Source organism: Anolis carolinensis, chromosome 1 (genome assembly GCF_035594765.1).
Source record: "Anolis carolinensis isolate JA03-04 chromosome 1, rAnoCar3.1.pri, whole genome shotgun sequence".
Lineage (NCBI taxonomy): Eukaryota > Metazoa > Chordata > Lepidosauria > Squamata > Dactyloidae > Anolis > Anolis carolinensis.
Window position 1 is genome coordinate 42351502 of NC_085841.1, and position 13892 is coordinate 42365393.

The 13892-nt window shown below is 35.8% G+C and overlaps 1 protein-coding gene across 1 annotated transcript in view; it reads right to left on the reverse strand.

The window, feature by feature from the left end:
• Positions 1–270: 270 nt before the first annotated feature.
• The window catches only part of ppp1cb (protein phosphatase 1 catalytic subunit beta), a 29429-nt gene continuing 15807 nt past the window's right edge, over positions 271–13892 (reverse strand). The window contains exons 2-8 of the mRNA XM_003216074.4: positions 7676–7807; positions 6919–7149; positions 6566–6670; positions 4296–4367; positions 3654–3805; positions 3087–3221; positions 271–1861 (exon numbers count right to left, since the gene is read on the reverse strand). Coding sequence (XP_003216122.1) covers positions 1757–1861; positions 3087–3221; positions 3654–3805; positions 4296–4367; positions 6566–6670; positions 6919–7149; positions 7676–7807 — 932 coding nt within the window. The 3' untranslated portion in view covers positions 271–1756. The remainder of the gene's footprint in view (positions 1862–3086; positions 3222–3653; positions 3806–4295; positions 4368–6565; positions 6671–6918; positions 7150–7675; positions 7808–13892) is intronic.

Here is a 13892-nt window from a genome sequence, read left to right on the forward strand (position 1 = left end):
AGGGTATATTGTTTTCCAATGTAGTGCTGACTCAATAAGGTCATTTGTTTGTAGCTCAATGAGAATACCTTACCAATGATTTGTTGGCCATTAACCTGCAGATAACTTGGCACTGCACATTTCTTAAAATTATATAACTGGGTTCTATCATTACAACTTGGGAAACTGGGTTGTTATATGTTAAAGTCACAATCAGACCCTTGTCTATATAACATCAAATGGGCAAATGATTTCATGAAGACATATTAGAATAACCAGTCAGACATCAGATCAATTAAACAACTTTACTAAATGAAAAAACCTACATTTAATATGTGTTTAAAACAAAATGGAGTTAGAAAAGAGACTTAAAAGCCATTTTAAAGAAATTCTCACTTTGTCAAAAGTCACTTGCATAATATGTGTAACTTCATAAAATGCAAGTTATTAGAATCTCATTTTAATATTTGCAAAGATGATATTAAAGAGTTTTACATGTATGATTTCACATTGCTATAAATTGGAAGCCTCCCATGTAAAGGATCTTATAAATTTGACAATGTTTAATAAAAAACCTGTACTTTTATCCAATTAAGTCTCTGCCTTTCACATATCTGAACACTGTCATTTGCATGTACGAATTGTTTAAGAAAGGAAAATGGAAAAGAAAGCTGCATCAACTTGCGATCATGTACAGAAATTATTGCTACTATATTACACTACAAAGCTGAAGTCTCTACAATAGCATATGAACTTTGATCATGAAAATCCAAAGGATATAATCTTTAGTGACATAGGCCTTACAATCATATTGAACATTCACATGGCAATGTTAAACAATCCATCCAGCACTAGCCATAGTTAAGCTATTGCTCATTTATCAATATCCATTTAAAAACACCCCGTTGGAGTAAAGGGGGGAGGGGGGAGGAACAGAGATAGCTTTTCAAGGCTCGTCAGAGAGGGATTTTCATGTTTGATGAGTGATGTAAAATGCGTTTGAATGTAAGTATGGCATTATCAGGAAGCTAAGCATGCCAAAAGGTGTTTCATGCTAATAAATTCTTAAGCAAGGGTACCACGTGATCAAATTACCAACTACTAAGCAATACCCATTCCTGCCCTATTTTAGTTAAATGAAGTGCAATTGTGAGAGTAATGTCAGTTTAAAACAGTGAAGTGCACAAATCCATTCTGTGGTCTAAGATAAAGAGCAGGAAATTGTCTGCTATTTGGATAAGGAGCACTACCAGTCAGTAGCTTGAGCAACGTTTATCTTTAGTACTCCAAAAAGGAAAACAGCTGCCCCCAAATCTCCTCCACAATTCATTCTCAGCCAAGGAACATGACTAGGTACTTTGCCATCATTCTAGCTACAAAATAATAGAAATCAAAGCAATCAAGCAACAGTAAGACCACATTACACAAATGAAACATCATGCTCTCATCTGATTTAGCTATTACATCAAGCTTAAATTGGGATGTTGGTCAACTTTAAAACGGATGTGAATATGAAACCAAAAGAATTTGTTTAGATCTGATTTTACTCTAGGTTGGTTAATAGAACTTGGAGTATACTTGTTACAATACAGTGTTGCACATCTGTCAACTAGAAAATATTAAAGATCCTTTACCCGTCTCTTTAAGTTAAAGATGTGACATCATAAAGGGTGTCAAATGGCTGGATGGTTTTACAGTGCACACTTATTATATACTGTATATATGGAGTTTTGTCCTTAATAGATCTGATGGGGTTTTTTCTACTTTGTTCCTTTCTTCACCTCTTCTTCGGTGGATTAGCTGTGCGAGGTGGAGTGACCGGACGCCCAGAATTCAGTCCACCATACTGGTACTTTGCTTTCTTTTCAGATGGCTTCAAAATCTTTAAAGGGGAAGAAAAAAACTTTTACAAAACTGTCTTTCAGACTTAGTTATAAATCACTGTAAAGATCTCGGCCTCTCAACTGATTTTATTATCAGTTTCTAAGGTGCTGCCCTTAAATCAAATATATCACACCTCCCATAGCCAACTCTGGAGTACCCCAACCACAAAGAGATAGTGATTTTAGAAGAACATCTAATTTCTAGTATCTCTAATGGAAAGATCTGGGAAAGAGTCTTTCCAGAAATTATGGAGTTACTGCCAGACCAACAAGTCGATATTGGACTAGACCAGTAGTTCTCAACCTGTGGGTCCCCAGATGTTTTGGCCTTCAACTCCTAGAAATCCTAACAGCTGGTAAACTGGCTGGGATTTCTGAGAGCTGTAGGCCGAAACACCTGGGGAGCAAAGGTTAAGAATCACTAGGCAAGACAAACCAAAAGTTTGACTTTGTAGCACACACTCCAGAGACATTCCTTGGGTTGGACTGCATTCAACATTAAATCATATTAATGTTACAGTTTGTGAGAAGTACTACATCTATCTAAAGAATAGTATCTGCAGTTTTTCTTTCCCCCTCCCCATACTCTACAGAAGTTAAATAAATTCAATTTTGCTTTAGCAGATTATTAGTTAATCATCACGTCAATCAAAAACTCTAGTTTACTAAATAAGCCATAAAAGAAACCTAGAGTTCAATGTTTGTGTTTTTTATCAACTGACTAGATTTCTTAAACTCTTTAAATATTAAGATCTTAGAAAGTGTACTAAGAATGTAGGCTCTCAAATATGGATAAGCACAAATGTATAACTAATACAGAATGGCCTCCATATCTGTAGGATTGATGTCCATGGTTTCACTTTCTTGCATCTGAAAAAATAGGATCTCTCCTAATAGATGCACATTAGAAGACTAGAAATGCCAGAGAAGTGTTATCTTCATGCATTTTCTAGATACTCCAGCGTTTTTTTCATGTCAGGAGCGACTTGAGAAACTGCAAGTTGCTTCTGGTGTGAGAGAATTGGCCATCTGCAAGGATGTTGCTCAGGGGATGCCTGGATGTTTTTGATATTTTACTATCCTTATGGGCATGATTCTACATTATGCTTTGCCTTAGTGCTTTATTTTAATATGAGTCGCTATTAGCCATGTTTTTGTATTTCCATGGTACATACCACACAACAAGGCAGAAACATTCAAAGCTCTAATTCTAGACTACCATACCTGAAAAGAGCACATCAAAGTTTCATCCACACTCATCATACCACCAGCATTATCAAACTCTCCACAGTAATTAGGAGCCGAAAACAGAGTAACCAGTTGTCGTTTTGCAAAAAACTCATAGCCATCTTCAACCACCTGTAGTTAAAGAAAACACAGTCAGAATGAATACAGAGTTTAAAATATTTCTGTAACCTTCTGTAGGCAATACAATCTTTGGCTAAAGTCTAAGCAACTGCATAGAAAAACTAATGCTACATAATATATTTTCAATTTCACATAAAGAAATAAACAAAAAACCCAAAGGATAAGAAGATAAAGATTTAAGATTGTACCATAAGTCTAGTTACAGAACAAAACAATTTTCTGTTCCATTCATAGAAGCCAAAGACTCAAACCTCAGCAGGCAGAGGGTAGAAGAACAACTTTGTACGATAAGGACAGCTCTGGATCCAGGATACCTTTTTTAGCCTGAGCTATACTCATCTACCTCTTTATTACCATACAATTTGTACTGATTTCTGAAATTGAAAAGGCAAACAGTTTTGAAATGAAGCAACAGACTCATACCTGGTGAGCTCGACAAATCAAATCCAAATCATGCCTGTTCAGGAATTTGCTGACTACATCAGCTCCAAAAGTGAAAGAAACCCCACGGTCGTTTTCACCCCAACCTTGCACATCTTTATCTGGATCAGACCATAGCAGGTCACAGAGCAAGCCTTAAAAAAGAGAACAAAAGCACGTATTAGCCACAAAAGCCTGGGTAAAACATTTACCAAGGTTTGAGAAGACATGCCCAGTGCACTCAATGATATTTATTTTAAAAACCAGATCTTAAATGCACATCTTTTCTACTGTTATTAATGAAGCAGAACTAAAGTCAATGTTGATTTCTAAAGGTTCTTCAATTGGCAAGTAAATACGGATATTAGCCCACAAGGCATCAGTTCCCTGTATTGAAGGTCTCCCATTCTATTGACAAGGTTAGATACAAGGTAGAATGTATGCTGTTCTGTGATTTCACCAATTCATATGGGGGTGTGCGGAGAATTTTAGTTTCCAAGCACATGCACTATAAAGATTCCTGAAATCTTAGACCTGGAAAATAAATTATCACTGAACAGATTGCTTATACTGCAGAGAGCCAGTCTCACATTCATACCGCAAAACACTATAAAATTTACCAAAATAAACCTGGAAAGGTCTCACCTGTGTCTGGAACATCTGTGGGTCTCATGATTCTTCTGATCTGTTCCATTGATTGCAGATCTGGTGACAATCCTATTAACATGAAGGAACATTAAACACTTTTTTGTGGAAGATGATTAATAAAAAGTAAGCCCTAGCCAATTATATTTTTCATTGTATTGATTTCAGTCAGCTATATCCATTGGATTCTGTTATCATATTCTATTCTGTGCTCCTATACTATGAAGCCAGCTTTGTGCAAAATGTCACCATCCATATATCTGAAAACACTGTAAAAGACCTTAGCATCAGGAACTGAAGTTTCAAGAGTATGGAATATTATACCAAGTATGGAATAGTTGCATCAAGCAACAGATTTAAATATACTTTTGATAAGAAAAAATCCTCTAAATAGGAATTGCTAACTCTAAAATGCTGGGAGGCAACCTAATGATTACAATCATTTGAATATCACTTAGCTTCCAATTGTAGATTAAAATTATTTATTCTATTTTGAACACTGTAAAATCATCTACTTTAAGAGGAACCTATTAAAAGGGGGAAGAGACCTTATTCAACCGGATTACCAGTCTATACTATCATAAGTGACATACAGAAAATATGGAAAAAGTGAGACACAAATTAAAACTTACCTCTACATGTCTAAATATAACAGTGAGAGAGTTTTATTGGCAAGATTTGTTTATGGGGAGTTGCCTCTGCCTTTCTCTGAGACCGAGAGAATACAACTTGCCCATGGTTGAATAGTGATTATTCAGAGTGACTGCCTTCATTTTTCAATTTGCCTTTCACTTGTAAAACTTTTTCAGGAATAAACTGAAAACAACTGTTCTAACTATACAGAGATGCTCATTTCACTTTAGAATGTTCAGCTGTTGGGGCACTTTAAAAATAGCATTATTAATGTATAGTACTTTTAATTCACTGGAGATACCACTACATGGTATATTCATTCTGCATTCACATTCCTATCATAAAGTAAGATAGCATTAAGGCTTTAAAGTCTGCTTTAAGGATTGGTATAACAATAATATTTGGCAGATACAAGTACTAGGTGCATTAGTGTTACAAGGTATGCTATCCATGCCTGTAGTCTGGCATGGGTTTTATCAACGTCAGCTAATTCAGCTTTAATCATAACTGTATAGAAAGAACATGGTCACAGTTCCTAGTGCTCTGGGAACCTCCTATTTAGGTACTGTGATGTGTACGAAAACCACATAGAAAATGCAGTTTGCCTACAACGGGACAGCAAGGATCATAACTGGAACAGGGAGATTAGAGCCTACTGTTTGTACTTTATTACAAGTCCATTCACAGTGCTGATTTTAACTGTTAAAGTCCCTAAAATATGTAACCAAGACAACAAATATCTTATCCTATAGATGTACCTAAGCAATAACTGAAAACAAGTACATGTAAATATTTTACAGGTCTTACGATTATTGGCATTTAGTTTATATAAAAATATAAGTGAAAAGTACATGCAATTCTCTGCTCTGAAAGCTCACTTTTCAATTCCTATGCCTCCTAGATCACTGTTGAATGAAGTTAAATCAAACTTGATGGTGATTCAGAAAGAAATGTAACCTTGTCCTTTCCTCTCAAGTTTATTTTCTATCGAATAACTCAGATAACTCTTTTCCATCAGCTTCTAAGTTGTGATACAGAAATGGCTGAGCATATTACCTCTTTATTGAAAAATAGTAACATTTAACAAAACTGAAAAGTTCACCCTGCTGAAATCACCATGACATCATTAGGAAACTTAAATTTTCATTCACAAAACTCCCCAAAATGCTGTGCTATGTTAGGACTTCAGGCAGCCTTCAATTTCTAGCATCCTAAAACTTACTGTCTCTTATGGGGCTGTTTTCACTGTCAAGTCAAGGATAATGATGCATGACCTCTTGTTTCAGTGGTATGTAAAGTAACTACATCTTTGCAATATTGTAACTGATCTACTAAGAAGGGCAAAAAGCCGGAAGGTCAATATATTTACTTGGCTTCTGCAAATCTATAAATTCTGGCTTTCTTCTGGACTAAGAAAATAAATTAAACTTTATGGCTTCTTCTTGAAGGCGCTAAACTGTGCTTTCATCAGGATTTGCTTGGATGGATGCTAGTGATATTATAAAATATAACTTTGTGGTATATTCCAAAGTTGGTTTTATGTTGAGAAGCAACTGCCACAATATTTTTTGGTTGATTTTGATAACACTTGGGGGGGACGGGGGACCAAATAATGTAAAGGTAAGTAGTTTGCTTACCACCATGACAACAGAAAATCTTCTCATCTACAATGGCTGCAATAGGCAGGCAATTAAAGCAGTCTGTAAATGTCTTCCAGAGCTTGATATTAAATCGCCGTTTACCTGACAATATCAGAAGAGCATTTTATAGACTACAAATACAGCACGATCATTCAATAAGGTAATTTAAAATACTAGGATCCAGCAATTACTTAACTTTTAAAAAGTTGTAAAGGATGTTCACAAATCTAATCAGAGTAAAAACTGCATTTCCTGTTATTAAGGCAAAGGTTTCTACCAAGCAACAAACCTGTGCAAATGTTTTATTATAATTTTGGTGAATAAAACACGAATACGCTGATTTTACTTACATTCATCATAGAATCCATATATACGATTAATACTAGCACACTCGTGATTTCCTCTCAGGAGAAAAAAATTCTCTGGATATTTTATTTTATAGGCAAGTAGTAAGCAGATGGTTTCCAATGACTGTTTTCCTCTGTCCACATAATCGCCCAGAAAAAGATAGTTGGCTTCAGGTGGAAACCCTCCATACTCAAACAATCGAAGTAAATCTGTATACTGGCCATGAATGTCACCTGAAGAAAAAAAGAGATAAATTTTTATTTTATAGCTAATGTTGCTATTTTCTAAGACACAACCTTTGACTCAGAGCAAACCTTATTAATGAGGTATTTCCTTCCAAAGTTACTGCAATTCCCTCGTTAATACACCAATCTACCTGTACTGCAGACTTTTTTCCCTTCTGATGTTATCCATTCTATATTTTTTTTCAAAAAAAAAAATACATACTTTTGTCTCAAACATTTTTGGTGCTGAAACACTAGGGCTTAGCCAAAGTGTGTTTTTGATTCCCTCTTCATTTTGAAATAGTGGTTTGTACTCATGATTCTGCTCATTAGAAATGTTTCACAGTATTTGAGTTCTCTCTAACTGCTTCCAAATTTAATTTCAGATTTCCTAACTGTCTAGAAACATCAATTTGAGTGCAAAGAAAAGAATTTTTACTCCTTTTGAATCTTTAGGAACATTGAAATATAGGTTAGGCACACTGCAAGTCCTTTTTTATCAATAGATACCATCAGATGAAGTATCAGCACATACCGCAAATCTTCAGTGGTGCCTCTAGCTCCAGAAGAATGGGCTGACTAAGAAAGATTTCTCGAGACTTTATACACAATCCTCGAACCTCGGCTTCTGTCATTTGCACAATCTTGCCAGGACGACATCCTCGGACTGAAAGAGATAAATATTCATATATTTCAAGTCTCTGAAAATATATTAAGAAAAACAAAGAAAAAATAAACAACTCTTTTCTATTTAACTCTTAACAAGAGTTAACATTTGACTTCGAGTAACTCACTCATGAGTGTGATTATGACAACCATCTCTTTTCTCTGATAAGTGAATGGGGTGATAATGAATGAGGCTTTCAAGTTTGTTTGTAATAAATTAGTTCAAATTCAAAAGATGTGGCAACACTGGATGCCTGAGTAAATTTCTGTGTTAAGTGTATGTCTGTTCATTTTACCTTATACACATTTACAACTGATGTAAGCAAAAGGCCCATATTTAAAGAAGGCTTGGAGTATGATTCTCCTTCTTTCTTAAGCATGCAAATCTTGTACATTTCTAATTTTGGATAAGCTAAAATTAACTAGAAAACTGTAATGATGTTTGAGTGTTGGACACTATTGTTCCAGTAGTCCAATTACTGCTCAGCCATAAAAACCCAATGATAGATTCAGGGGAGGTCACTCCCACGGTAGGTTTGTCCTGGGATGGCCTTAACTTGTAAACAACAAAATTAAGATTAATTTTGGAATTTTAGTTGGTAACGCAAATATTTTGTTAAAACTGAATGCATTTGGAAGGCGGAGCATACACCTGTGATTTTTAGAACCAGAGGAATATTAAATGACAATAAAACTGAAAGCCTTCTTAGGCTGGATCTACACTGCCATATGATGAAATTTGGTACGGCAATGCAATTAAACTGCACTGCAGATTCAGCCTCAGTGGCTGCTGTCAAACTAGAGAACTCCCTATTACAGGTGACTAGGTTGGTTCTGTTTCTCATTTTCTTTTTATATATATATTTTATTGAAATATAGAATCATTAAATACAACGAAAGAGTGAGAACAATATTTGATAACAGAAAGTGAGGAAAAAAAGAGAAAGAAGGAAAAAGCTAAAAAAACTATATTGAGGGGAGAAAAAAAAACAGCAACCAAAAAAAACCTTGAGTACAAATAAAATGACTTCCATCTTTGCCTTTGCATTTCCCATTCTGTATATATAAAAGAGGGTGATAAAAATAAAAATAATAATAAAAAAATTAAATCAGCCTCTTTCTCTATAATAAGGACAAACACTAAAAGAAAAAAAATATTGTCCTTTATATTGGCTAAGTCACGGATTCTTTACTTTTCATAAAACAATACACTGAAAAACACCAAGCAGAATTGTCCTTCTATTCTTTCACTAATATCCTTCAACTTCTTTTCCTTTCAAATTCTTCTACTTTACTCCAGTCTGTATGTTTTATCGGGGTCCCTGTATTTTTCTTTAATAGAAAAGTTAATTTTTCGGTATCTTTTATTTCTCTCACTTTCTGTAGCCATTCTTCCATATTCGGTATTTCCTTTTATTTCCATCTTTTGGCAAAACTAATTCTAGCGGCAGTTCTGTTTCTCATTTTCATTTCCATGTGCTATTCAGACCAACACAGATTTTGTGGAGTAACATTTTAATGAAAATTGTGGCACTTTTTCTCATTTTCTGTATAAAATAACTGTAGTGTTATTTTTAATATGCAAGTGTGGTTAATGGTTTTAACGATGTAGACTTTCAGTTAATTGGAACTCAAGCAACTGGCAAAAAAATGTTAAATAAAATGAAAATGCATGTATTTAAGTAAAACTGCGATACATTAAGTTTGTCTTTGTCTTAATTTGCTTTTAATTACTGTGTTTCAATGTGAACATTAAATCAATACAGAGTTTATGATATGCAATAATAATAATTTTATTTCTTACCTGCCTTTCTTTGCAGCTCATATAGTACAGGGTATCATATTAGTTCAGCTTATTTTTAATAGTAAATCTCAAGCAACTGGAAACTACATTTATCCAGCATCTATTAAACCCCATGGGGATGACCTGAGCATCTACTATATAAAGGCGGTCTCCAAGTTACAAACAAGATAGGTTCTGTAGGTTTGTTCTTAAGTTGAATTTGTATGTAAGTCAGAACAGTTACATTTTAAAAATGTAACTCTAGCCCAGGCATGGGCTAACTTCGTCCCTCCAGGTGTTTTGGACTTAAAAGTTCAAAACACCTGGAGGGGCAAAATTTGCCTATGTCTGGCCTCCCCCCCCCCCCCCCAAATATATGTAAGTATGCTTTGGATAGCATAGGGAAGGGTTAACACCCCTCTGGTGTTTGTTTTGCTGGTTCAGAAGATTTCAGGGCACTTTCTGTCCTTGTGATAATTGGATTTTGAAAAATGTGGGTCCCATTATCAGAATGGAAGAAACCCAGTACCAAGAATAGGGGGATCTTTAAATACATATCCTCTGTAAGACATTAAAACAGCAATTAAAGAGACATTCTGGTGGCCATGGGATTAAAACTAGAGTGGCAAAGAAGGGAAACAAACAAATCTTCACCAGGCAGTATCTTCTAGTGCTGAGTACCATTTACCAACCTACATCCACTAAGAGCATGAAAGGATGTGTATAAAACAGAACAAACACTCAAACATGTTTGTATAATGACAAGTACAATCCTAATAATGAGTGTAAGAGTGTACAATTACAAGTAATGTGTTCTCTTAACCATATCTAGATTTACTTGCTTAGTTGTTGCTTAACCATGCCAGATCAGTTATTCACCTTTTAACTATTCTACTGAACATTACGATTCTACTTGCTATCCCCTCACTATTACAGCATGTTCTGTTTTTGTTATATTACTCCTCCTCCACCCAAGACAATTTGAAGGCACACAACATAATCAACAACTACCAACCCATTTTATGCACTGATATGCACAAAGGCCTGAAACTGTTTAGTCTAAAAGATGTAAGTATGGTCTATCCTTTCATTCCAATAAGTTAAGTTGCAAGAGTATCTTGCAGTATTTGCCTGTGAATGAACAGATAAAATGACCTGCTCAGCAACTACAATGTTCACTTGCTACTTTGCGGTTCACTTTTCACGGAGGTGGGGGTGGGGGGGTGGTTCAAGGCACTCTCAGAATGCCTTGGACCTTAATGCTTAATGCTTGGACCCTTAATGCTATCCAATCAAAAGTGGTATCTATCTATCAAACTAACCAATTAAAACAACACAAAGGACTAGTACTTTGCTGCTGAATACGCATGCCCAATGTCGAACACATCTCACCACATTAAAACAATGGATGTGGCTCTTAATGAGACATGCTGCATTACCACTGGATGTCTATGCCCCACACCACTGGAGAAATTACTGTATATACTCGAGTACAAGCCTAGTTTTCAGCCCATTTTTAAGGCTGAAAAAGCTCCCCTTGGCTTATACTCGAGTGAGGTTCCTGGCTGGCTGGCATATATGTCTTATCTTATTAAAGTCTTATTATTATTACCATAAATTACAATTTTATGTAAACATTCAAAAACATTTAACCTATTGATACCTCAAATAATGTAATTTTATTAGTATCTATATTTATTTTTATTTTTGAAATTTGCCAGTAGCTGTTGCATTTTCCACCCTCGTCTTATACTTGAGTCAATAGGTTTTCCCAGTTTTGTGATAAAATTAGGTACCTCGGCTTATATTCAGGTCGGCTTATACTCGAGCATACACAGTATACTGTTTAGCCGGTACTGCACCACCTGACATTCGTCGGGAAGTAGCAGCCAACAATGAAAGGATCAGGGCAATGACATCTCCAGCCCACCCCGTTTTAATATCAGCCAGCATGCCTACGCCTTAGATCAAGAAATAGTTTTCTAAGATCTACAGAGATAACTCGCAGGAACACCTCAGCAAGCAAGAGTTAACAAGTGGCAGGCTAAAATCCAGAACCTCAAGCCATGGCCAATACCGAATGAGAGACTCCCTCCTGGGTATACAGAAGACTAGGAGACTTGGAAGATGCTGAACAGATTGGCATCATAAGATGCAAAGCTAATCTTAAGAAATGGGGCCACAAAGTGGAGACCACGACAAAAAATAATCACCTAAAGGGACTGCTGGGGCTTTTCAACTTCTCCCAAGTGCTAAAGAAGCAAAGCACAACAGGAGGGTGGGTAGGTGCCTGTCAAACAAATCAATATGGTTACTGCCAGTAAGTGACTTCCAGTTTTGAAATAGGAAATATTTCCAATGTTCTAAGGTGGCCGGGAGCTATATTTGTGTGTCCAACCTTTATTTAATAACCAATTAAAATCCCATATAAATTTTATTTGGTGGTTAGGTATCTCATGGCCTTTCCCAGGATCGGATCCCTGCTTTTCTGTTTATCCCAAATTAGCTGGCAATGGGGACTCATATAATCCAGTTTAATGCAGAAAACCTGGGATCAGGTCCTGGAATATAGAGCCTGTATGAAAGGGGCCTCAATAAGTTTTTATCTCAATAATGAAGAGTATTTGAACTGGAAAAACTACTGATTTTTTTTTTAAACCCTGAAGAACCCAGTATTCCTTAATAAGCAAATTAAACTTGAAGACATGAGTAGATTTTTTTGCTACAATGCCTGTAAATTCATTAAGATAAAATGTCCTCGCTGTTGGTTTGTTTTACTTTTCTTGTACAATGTTGTTTACAACTTTTCACTGAATGAGTTTTTGAGTATTTCTTGATCTCAATTAAAATTCCAAACTTATTCAGGCTTATGGTTAGGGCATAATGCACTCTTCCTATGCATTGCGATTCAATGAGTATAGCCAAGCTCTTGTTATTCAGAGAACATCACTTGGTCCCAAAACCTCTTATTACATAGGGGAAAAGACTACTCAGTGGTTAAAAATAGTAGATGTGCCAAGATATTCTTCCCAGCTGTTCTTTGTACAAAAAGAACAGTATACTATAAATTGCTGGAAATGTATACAACCATTCAGGAGACATTGTCATGGAACAGATATACTGTAAGTCTAGGTCTGTGTGTGCAGCCTCAACAAAATATTACTCCCATCCTACTACATGAAAAATTAAAGAGTGAAGACAATGAAGAACTTAAGCATTTCCAGATAATTATGCAAGTAAATAGTACATATATGCATGCACAAGGAAATTCAGCCAAGAAAATGAGAAACACAACTTTAGAAGCTGCCTGATCTGTCTGCAATTTTATAAATGGACAGTGAATTTCTAAGTAACACAAATGGGAAGTTTCTTGCTTCACTCCATCCAAAAACATATCATTTCAAAGCTGTGAAGGCAAAAGGAAGGGGTTTTGGTTTCTGTCATGTTTTGAACTACAGGCAGTCCCTGAGTTACAAACATCTGACTTACAAATGACTCATAGTTAAGAACCATGGTGAGACAACAGGAAGTGCGAGAAATCTACTCCCAGGAAGGGAAATTCACTCCAGAGAGTTATCATAGGGAAACGGTATCTCAACTGAAGCTTTTTCACCATTCCTTGTTCCCACAACAAGCCACATTTTTCAAAATCTAATCATCACAAGGACAAAAAGCGTGGTGAAATCTTCTGAACATGGAGCACAGACAATAAAACCAACACTACAGAGGCATTAACTCTTCCTCATGCTATCCAAAGTGTGCTTGCGCTCTCTCTCTCTCTCTCTCTCTCTCTCTCTCTCTCTCTCCACACACACACACACACACACACACACACACAAAACACACACACTGTTATAGATGATACAGTCGATTTTGTTTATTTGGTTTTAGTATGAAGAGAAAAATATATCTGGAGTTACACTTTAAAATGTACCTGTTCTGAGTTACAAGAACAAACCAACAAAACCTATCTTGTCTGTAAGATTGGGGACTGTCTGTACATGTTTTACTAGTTCTCTTCACCCTAAAATCAAAGAAATAAATTCAACTGTATCAACTGTAAGGTTATGCAGTTGTAGTACCTATTTATAAACATATTAGACACAGGATCCTTACTATAGCTCCCACTGTTCATAAAGGGCAGTTACTGTGTTAGTACACCAAAGAGACTTCCATGTTTTGACAGCCCTTTCTGCCTAGGTAGAAGAACAGTAAGAGCACACTACAGTTCCTTCTGTTGCCTTTTTCTGAAGTGTTTAACTCATTATTTTATTACATTGCTAATATTGTGATGAAATGCATT